Source organism: Xyrauchen texanus, chromosome 22 (genome assembly GCF_025860055.1).
Source record: "Xyrauchen texanus isolate HMW12.3.18 chromosome 22, RBS_HiC_50CHRs, whole genome shotgun sequence".
In the NCBI taxonomy this organism is placed as follows: Eukaryota; Metazoa; Chordata; class Actinopteri; order Cypriniformes; family Catostomidae; genus Xyrauchen; species Xyrauchen texanus.
This window is the reverse complement of record NC_068297.1, coordinates 27,944,481-27,954,701: the sequence shown is the minus strand read 5'-3', so window position 1 is coordinate 27,954,701 and position 10,221 is coordinate 27,944,481. Positions and strand designations below refer to the sequence as shown.

At 41.2% G+C, this 10,221-nt stretch overlaps 1 protein-coding gene across 1 annotated transcript; it reads right to left on the bottom strand.

Annotated features, from left to right (window-relative positions):
* Positions 1-1,429: 1,429 nt before the first annotated feature.
* On the bottom strand, positions 1,430-9,448 carry LOC127662688 (stAR-related lipid transfer protein 9-like). Its single transcript, XM_052153980.1, has 5 exons — positions 9,347-9,448; positions 4,935-4,993; positions 4,519-4,631; positions 1,650-1,792; positions 1,430-1,564 (listed from the first exon to the last, which is right to left on the bottom strand). Exons 1-5 carry the CDS (start codon positions 9,446-9,448, stop codon positions 1,457-1,459), a joined length of 525 nt encoding a protein of 174 aa, XP_052009940.1. The 3' UTR covers positions 1,430-1,456.
* Between the last annotated feature and the right edge of the window lie 773 nt (positions 9,449-10,221).

Below are 10,221 nucleotides of genomic sequence, written 5' to 3'. Positions count from 1 at the left end.
TGGTGAGACAGCTGGGGAACAATGAGAAGAATCTCAGAATCAGTTACCTGCTGAGAATTTCCATGCTGGCCCAGCCTGGTTCTGGCTGGTCTAGTTAGCTGGTAAAGCTAGTCAACCGGCATGGTCCTTCTCATGATACTTTTGCTGGTTAACATAGTTTAGAAGCCTGCTAGGAATACCAGCAAACCAATATTCCAAGCTGGGGACCAGCAAACAAAACGCAACATATGCTCCTGACCAACAATGCTGTTTTGACTTACTTGCAATCATGATGGTCTTGGAGTTGCCACCCAGACTGTCTTTGAGGAGCCAGGTGAGGACGGAGTCTCTGTAGGGGATGAAGCAATGTCTGCGTCCACTGCCTGACAGTGAGCTGGACTGGCTGCCTACTGTGCTCCCTTCACCCTCACTGAGCACACTGTTAATGCTCTGACTGCTGCTGAACATCTGACAGTTCTGGGCTGGAGGTGCCAGAAGTAATTTAATTTAACAAGGAGGAAAAAACATCAGACCGTTCTGGGCTGGAGATGGCAGCAATAATTATATTTAACAAGGGTTAAAAGATAAAGAGAATTGTACACATTCTTTAGAAAATATGAGTGGTGCTTGCCCATGCAAAACTTGCTGCTACTATGCCTATGCCTATATGACTGTTTAGCCAGAGACAAAGAATTTTTATTAAAATTAATGGGAGACATTAGAACACCCAATATGGCAGATGTAGAAAATGAAGTCCAACCTTACAGATAAAAGAGCCAATCACCTTTCAGATACAGACAACGCCTGTCAGTCAACTCAAGAATGCGCATGCACATTAGCTCGACCAGCCTGAAAAAGTTCATTTTTTAGCATGAATTGAGCTAAATAAGCACAATTAATGATACCACTGTTTTCAGATTTCACTGCTGATTTGTAATATTTTTTTGATCATAATCTTGACTGACTGTTTTGTAAATTTGATCTATCCTCATTCAAGTAGATATGAGCTGTAGTTTTATGCTGTTTGTCTCCATAGAAAATATGGCCACCTAATTGACTGACTTGCCTGGAAAAGGGACTTTTATAATAACCACATTCCCATATGAAGTACTCAGGAATGTGATCATACCACTCATACTTAAAGAAATTATATTCTTCATCAAATACTGTACATACAAATACATCAGAACATACTCCGACAGTATGCAGATTCAGACTCGGTTATTGCATCACTAATAAGAGTAGAGAAGAAGAGTAAAGAAGGCCAGTGCTTACCAAGAGCAGAGATGACGATGCCAAGGGTGACGAGAGATTTGTTGATGTTGGCTCCCTCTGTTATTCTGTCTCTGCAGTAGTGCGGGTCTGCTCGCTCACTGACACAGCACAAAGGATGGATTTTCACTGTTCACTATTAAGCTGGCCTTTCAGTGATCAACCACTAGGGGGCAACTCGACCATGTATAATGGCTTCTCTTTTTCACAGTATATGTAATGTTGATTTAACTAAAAAGACTAACCTGCCAGCCAGATCCACTAAATTGATCTTGCTCACAATTTCCGAAGGGAGGTTATTTTCTATAATAGCCTACAAAAAGTAAACACGATAGATAGGATTATAAAGGTGTGTGCATATAGTGACTGCTACAAGAATATTAGACTGCAGTTCAAACCTGTATGTATTGAATGGTAAAGATGGCATGCGATCGACTGCTAGCGTCATGGACATATGTAGCGGCTGTGATGCGGTTAGCAATGCCCTCCTCAAGCAGATCCACCGCCTGTTTGTAATTGTTCACTACATGCTGAGAAAGACCTAGAAACAACATATAGGTACAGTATAATCATCATATTTTTTTCTGAGATATGAGTCACAAATACTCTCTTCCTGTTGGACAAAGAAACTTAAATTATATAAACAGGATAAAATCAGGAAGAGATGATGCTACATGATGTTTTTGACATTCCAAAAAGCACATAAAGGCATCATAAAAGTAATCCATCCGACTCCAGTGTTTTAATCCATATCTTCAGAAGTCAAGTCAAATTTATTTGTATTATGCGTTTCACAACAGGCTTTGTTTCAAAGCAGCTGTACATGAAATAATGCTATAACAGAAAAATAATTAACATAATGCCAATATTAGTTATTTATATTTTGAACTAAACTAATATAGTGGATAAAATTAGTAAACTCAGTAAGTGTTGTGGGTCAATGATTAAACAAAATGATTTTATATGAAATATAAGTTTAAGTGTTTAAGTCCTTGAAGTCATCGGAAGTCATTAGAAGTCTGAACTGAAGTCTGGCTGGCACATGCTGCAGTTGGTCATCATCACTCGGCAACACAGTGTGATATGAAGTGATATGATAGATGTGGGTGAGAAACAGATCAATAGTTAAGTCCTTTTATGCTAGAAATTCTTCTCCCTGCAAAGTAAGAGGCCGATAAGCATGAAGAATGCGAATCACCAAAAACATTAGAAGAAGAATGTGAAAGTTAAAATTATAGTAAAAAAGGACTTAAATGTTGATCTGTTGATCCCTTCTGAAGACATTGATTTAACCACTGGAGTCTTCTAGATTATCTTTATGCTGATTTATGTGATTTTTTTGGAGTTTCAATATTTTGGCACCCATTCGCTTGCATTATATGGACCAAAGAGCTGAGAAATTATTATAAAAATCTTCACTTGAGTTCAGCAGAAGAAAGAAAGTCATACACATCTGGGATGGAATAAGGGTGAGTAAATGATGAAAGAATTTTCATTTTTGAGTGAACTTCATTCAAAAGGAGGCACTTCAAGAGGAACTGACTTCTCATCTCCTGAAAATGACCTTTGGACCATTTAGTTTAAAGTAATTGCATACATGGCTAGGAAACATGACTTTAGTTCTGAGAAAAGGTCTAGCATTGTATGTTTGCAGATGCCACTTAGTTTGCTGTTTTATTATCTAATCTAATGCAATTACATTTTTTATTTATATATGTGTGAAAGTAATCTTGATCACTACTACTCAACTGGGCTCCAAGCAGCCACATGGAAGTGAGGTAGCTTCCTTTGCTGCTCTGGGCTTTCTCCTAATACAAACAATGACTGAATATTGGGAGGGAGAGACAGAGAGAGAGAGAGAGAGAGAGAGAGAGAGAGAGAGAGAGAGAGAGAGAGAGAGAGAGAGAGAGAGAGAGGGCACAATTTAGAGGCAAAAATATGAGCAGAGTCATGGAGGGATAGAGGGGCACAAACAGACCTACAAGCAGACAACCCTAGGCTCAAACCAGGATACAGGGGCAGAAACAGACCTACAAGCTGACCGCTCTCAGTCCAAACCAGGATAGAGTGGCAGAAACAGACCTACAAGCTGACCGCTCTCAGTCCAAACCAGGATAGAGGGGCAGAAACAGACCTACAAGCTGACCGCTCTCAGTCCAAACCAGGATAGAGGGGCAGAAACAGACCTACAAGCTGACCGCTCTCAGTCCAAACCAGGATAGAGTGGTAGAAACAGACCTACAAGCTGACCGCTCTCAGTCCAAACCAGGATAGAGGGGCAGAAACAGACCTACAAGCTGGCCGCTCTCAGTCCAAACCAGGATAGAGGGGCAGAAACAGACCTACAAGCTGACCGCTCTGTCCAAACCAGGATAGAGTGGCAGAAAAAGACCTACAAGCTGACCGCTCTCAGTCCAAACCAGGATAGAGTGGCAGAAACAGACCTACAAGCTGACCGCTCTCAGTCCAAACCAGGATAGAGGGGCAGAAACAGACCTACAAGCTGACCGCTCTCAGTCCAAACCAGGATAGAGTGGTAGAAACAGACCTACAAGCTGACCGCTCTCAGTCCAAACCAGGATAGAGAGGCAGAAACAGACCTACAAGCTGACCGCTCTCAGTCCAAACCAGGATAGAGTGGTAGAAACAGACCTACAAGCTGACCGCTCTCAGTCCAAACCAGGATAGAGGGGTAGAAACAGACCTACAAGCTGGCCGCTCTCAGTCCAAACCAGGATAGAGGGGCAGAAACAGACCTACAAGCTGACCGCTCTCAGTCCAAACCAGGATAGAGGGGCAGAAACAGACCTACAAGCTGGCCGCTCTCAGTCCAAACCAGGATAGAGGGGTAGAAACAGACCTACAAGCTGACCGCTCTCAGTCCAAACCAGGATAGGGGGCAGAAACAGACCTACAAGCAGACAACCCTCAGCCCAAACCGTGGTGGGAATTGGTTATGCAAGGTGGTTATGTAAGGTGAAATATATTCATTTAAGAGAATTCACTAGACTGAAAAAGGGATAGTTCACCCAAAAATTATTTACTTACCTCATGCTGTTTCAAACCTGTTTTACTTACCTTATATGGATTTAGACAGAATGTTAGACTCGGTCACCATTCACTTTCATTGATCGAGTCTAGCATTTTGCCTAACATCTCATGGTCTTCCACAATAGAAAGTCATACGGTTTGGAACAACATGATTGGTGAGGGAATGATGATTTTTGGGTAAACTATACCTTTAAGTTTCTATTTGTGAACACTCACCCTGCACATATGGCCCTTTCTCTGGGTGTTCTCGAATTCTCAGGGGTGCCGGTTTATTCTGTTCCACACCTCTCAGCAGATCCCGAACACGCTCATTGTAGATCTCTAAAAAACTGCAAAGGAAAACAAGGGGTTGTATTTGGTTTTGCTTACAGGCATGCTTATTTTTCAACATCCTGTCTAAAGAACAAGCTTGGTACTGTTGCGAAACAGATAGCAGGGCTCGACAAGAAGGATTTTTTTTTACTGACCCAATCGTGCCAGTGGTTCTTGCTCTGCCAACATTTTCATGGGCCCCAACACAACAAGCATACAATTTATTTTTAGCAATAAGCCAAACAGGCCCAAACGCCTCTATTGAACCCTCAAAAAAAAAAAAAAAAGAAGAAGAAAAATAAAAAAGGTTTCTATCTCACCTTATTACAACTCTACTGCTCTGTCCATCTGCAACATCATCACCAGACCTAAAAAGCCCCTGAACAGATGGTAAAAGTCTCAATCAATAATGTATCAATTTCTGAGAGATTCTTCAGGCAATGTCATGTCCCAGGGTTGATTTTTATTAAAACAAATTAAAATATATATATTTGTTATTACATTCAAATATTAAAACCAATTTAGAAAATTTATACTATGCCTTAATTATTTATTTTGGTACTTTTCAAATGCCTATTATGTAAAGATTTTTTTGTTTTAGCCTGGTCACAGACCCAGACTTTCAATGCTAATTTATGGGAATTGGTGGGAATTTTCAAAACTTTCAGGAAAAAAAAAATAAAAAACACTTACATAAATCTATTGTGATGCACATACAAACACTGTTGGACATTGTTATTAGACAAATTAAATAAACTAGTCAGAGTGTTAAAATGGTTTAACAAGCTAAAAGTGTCCTAAGTTCAAGAAACACCTTTCAGAGTGAAAAGAGGCAGAGCTTGTATCTCATTAGAAAGAACTATCATTATTAAAACCAGTGACTTACATCACAGATCCTTGGAGTCAGCCCCATGGAATCCTGCACAGATAAGTACGACACACAATATTTAGCTTGAAATAATGCTTCCCTAATGTCACCAATGACTTACTTTAACTGATGGCACTGTTACTTACTGGAGTCCCCATCATGGTGTATGTTTTCCCTGAGCCTGTCTGTCCATATGCAAACAGACACACATTATACCCCTCTGAAGCCCCAGACAGAACACACACACCCAGATCCTGAAACACCTAGAGGAGGAGAGGGACATACCTTTTAAACCCTATTTGATTCTGGAAATGCACTCCTTTGTAGGAAAAGATTGTGATAATATAATTAGTTGTGCATGCTAATACAACCATCACTATTATTATTGCTCAACAAACACATAATGCTTAGTAGTAAACTTCGACATGTAACTTGTCCCGCACCATTTGTGCTATGGACATGTCCAAGGTGTCAAATTGTCTTATATGTTTGCATAATTAATCATTTTTCATCACCAACATCCTAAAATCATGGTTATCTTTTCACAGGCAAGCACTTAAAATATAGTATTTATGAATAATCATGAAATTACTAAGTTCAGGCTCAATCAGCTCATATGGTGTAAGCTAAACTCAATCAGCTCATATGGTGTAAGCTAATAGGTCCTTTGACATGTAATCGAGTTGCCAATCAACTTGAATCTCTCTCTTTGTCTAACATTTAAATTTGCTCAGTTTGCAAGTAAGCCAGTTCTGAAACCCTCCACCTCCCCAGCTCCAAATGTCTAGATCAGCTATATGGGGATTGTATTTATGTCTAATTGTGCAGCAGCATGTCCACATGCTAACTCTGTATGTCTGTGTATTTTCTAGTTGTAGCAAGTCTCCATACTTGCTCTGCAGATGAGTAGCAGACCTTCTCCGCCAAGATCAATATCCTATTAATATGTCATACCTACATTAAAATGGTAAATCTTTCAGAAATTTGTAATGACTGAACAAATCATTTTTTTGATATTTTACTTTTGGATAAAAAGTAGTTTCAGAATTGCTATTGGCAAAGATGGAGTGTAATATAAACACAGGTAAATGCCAGCACAGTGCTGAGATGAGCAACATTCTTTAAAGGAGAATTTGTTAAGCCAACGGGCTTCAAAGTATTTTGCAGATAAACAGACTGAATAGAGAAAGAGGAGGAAAGAAAGTAGCCCAAGTGGGGCTGGTGTAAGGGTAGACCACACCAGCGCCTGAGCTGTGGTGAACTGAGCTGTAGTAGGTCTTAGTGTTTTAATTTCTCCTCTCCTTTCAGTGAGAATGGCAGAAGTCTGATCTTCATATGCTGGGGGCTTTGGCAAACACACACACAGCACATTCTCTTCCTTCTAAACATACACCGATAGACTTCAAAGACCAGGCTCACTCACTCTCCATCAAGAACACACAATTATACATAATCAATGATCATCTACATTCATGCTCACTTGAAAAACTAATTCATAGAGCACAGAACAATGATCCGTTCAGTCATGGTGCAGTTCATAGGTTCATTGACATGTAATCTGTCCTTGCATATCTGCTTATCTAGCATTTACAGTAACTTGCCACAGATGCTTGCAGGTAAGCCTGTTTCACTGCAAGGTGCTATGTGAGTTTTCTCCCTGAAACCCTCCTCCTCCCTAACACCACTTGTCTAGATCTGTTTAATGGGGACTGTATGTCAGCAACATGTCATTCATGCTCAACACAGCATGTCTGTTTATGTTCTAGTAGTAGCAAGTCTTTGTACTTGTTGTGCCGCAGCAGCGCAAGCAGATCTAGTCAGCCAAGACCAAACCTACCAACTTGTCATATACATTTGTGGCAGGGAGGAGGGCGGGCCGGGTCGTGATTATACACACCTTATCAGGCAAATCAAGCCTCCGAGAGGGATAAAGGCCGACTGCGGAAGATTGTGCGGGAGAGAGAGATAATTTACGGACATGTCCGTCATGTGTGTGTTTGTGTCGTTTAAGTTCATCATTAAAATATTATTTATGTCCTCTAGCCAGTTCTCGCCTCCTCCCCATTGAACTACGTTACACCGGGTGTGTATAATCACGACCTGGCCCCGCCCTCTGCCCTGCCACAACATTATAACCCTTTCAATTTATTCAGAGAGTTATTACTGAAATAATTTAACCTGTCTGTCGGTTAAAAGAATTTATTATTGTATATGGCAGTCCGATTTCTCAACCAGTTTTAATATCAATCACCATAAATAGATAAAATGGACCCCGTTTACATTTCCAGGTTTGAAACGAAAGTAAACCATAGCAGGGTAAACAGTGTTGAATGGGTGACCGCAGCAATTATTTTTGTGTTCCCATCTGCCCAAACTGTCACTCAATCAGCAGCTGTACTTAAAACACCATCGCATCATAATAATGTTATAAATTTACACTATGTAATTAAAAACTTGAAAACATAAATTTGGCTAAATTTACACTGCTAAATAAAGCAGAAAAATGTCATCACAGTCTATGAAAATGGTCCACTAGGGCTGAACGATTAAATCGAAATTGATATGACTCTTGCGATTTAGTTAAATAAATAGTCTGAATGTGCACAGCTGTTTTGTCTGTAGTGTGTAGTGCTTTCTTAAATAAATATAAACAGCAAGGCTAAATGGTAACCCCACTGGACTGGCGCTTCCGACACTCCTGCTCGCCAATGTACGCTCACTGTACAATAAACTGGACTTTATTAGACTCTGACAGACTACACAACGTGATATTGCTGTGTGTTTGTTTTTAACAAAATGTGGCTAAACAACAACATCCCAAACTCTGCCATTCAGATGCACGTGCTAAACTGCTAAAGAGCAGATAGAGACACAACACTGTCTGGTAAGACTTGCGGAGGTGGCTTGTGTGTGTATATTAACAAGGAATGGAGTAACAATGCTGTGGTAGTCTCCAAACACTTTTCATCTGGTGGAGTTTATGTTTGTGAAGTGTCTACCCTTCGATCTGCCAAGGGAGCTCACAACCATTGTTATTGTGGCTGTGTATATCCCTCCACGTGCCGACACCATGGATGCTCTTCGCGAAATTTACAGCTCTATCAGCGAGCAACAAACAATCAACCCCGGAGGGTTTGATTGTATCTGGTGACTTCAATCATGGAAACTTAGAAACAGTTTTGCCAAAGTTCTACCAACATGTGAACTTTGCAACAAGGGGGAACAACACATTGGACCTGGTTTGAACAACTGGGAAAAATGTATGCAAGGCTGTCCCCCGCCCCCACCTCTGGTACTCACATCACTGTAGTGCTAATTCCAGTGTACAGACCACTTCTCATACTCGCTAAACCAGTTAAAAAACAGATCCCAGTATGGTCAGAGGATGCTACCTCAGCACTTCAGGACTGCCACCTATGACAATCACACATACTTGCAAGAATACACTGAAACAATGACTGCTTACATCAGGATATGCATTGATGATGTGACAGTCACGAAGACCATCACCATATGTGCAAACCAGAAGCCATGGCTAACAGCAGAGGTCCGTGGGCTGCTGAAGACCTGAAATTATACATACATATCTGGGAAAAAAGCAGCCCTCAAAACAGCAGGAGCCAATCTGTCCCATGGCATCAAGGTAAAACAGCTGTATATCGCTGACTACAAGCCCACGCCACAGGCTTGTGATGATGACACATCCCTCCCAGAAGCATGGTTTGAAGCACAGAATGACACACCTGTGCGGAAAACACCTACTGTACATCTTCCAGAGACCAGGTACTCTGCCTGTTCCAGCTGAGGTGAGGAAGACCCTATCCAGGATTAACCCACGCAAGGCTGTGGGTCCCGACAACATACCTGGAGAGACTGTGATGAACAGCTGACAGATGTCCTCACAGATATCTTCAACACCTCACTGAGCCAGGCAGTCGTCCCCATGTGTCTCAGATCCACCACCATCATATCTGTACCAAAGAAGTCACTTGTGGCCTGCCTGAATGACTACCATCTCATAGCACTGACCCCAATCATGATGATGCTTTGAGAGGTTAGTCATGCATCACATCAATACCAGCCTCCCTAACACACTAGACCCATACAGTCTGCATACTGTCCAAACATTCTACAACCGATGCAATATCCTCCACACTCCACCTGGCCCAGAACCACCTAGAACACAAAAACTCATATGTCAGAATGCTATTCATAGACTTCAGCTCAGCATTCAATACAATAATCACACAACAGCTCATCAATAAGCTAAACTTGCTGCACCTGAACACTTGCTGCATCACCCCATATATGTTTTAATCCTGGGGCCTTGCAGGCTCTGTTGCTGTCTCTGTGTAGGTCTGAATAGAGGCTAATTGAGATGCTCTCTACAGGGAGAGCAGATCAGCATCTATCTGTCCCTTCAGTGTGACTCACTATGACTAGCCCGAGTTTGATTTTTGTGTGAAAACCAAAACAATCGGTGAGGGAGCTTGTTAGAGTAGTCCAGCTGAACTTACTCTCCACTGAACTCTGCTCATGTAAGGGCCTTATCACTGTCACAGCACTATAGTGGGGATGTCTTTTTATTTGCTCTCACTGTCACCACTGGACTTTAGATGCTGTTATAGAAGCTCTTAAACAGCTACATATCAGTGATTGGGGACTGTGGTTGTATTCTTTTCTGCCTTGATGGTAGGCAATTGGTCATTCCAACTCAGTATAACTCGGGTATCAAAGTT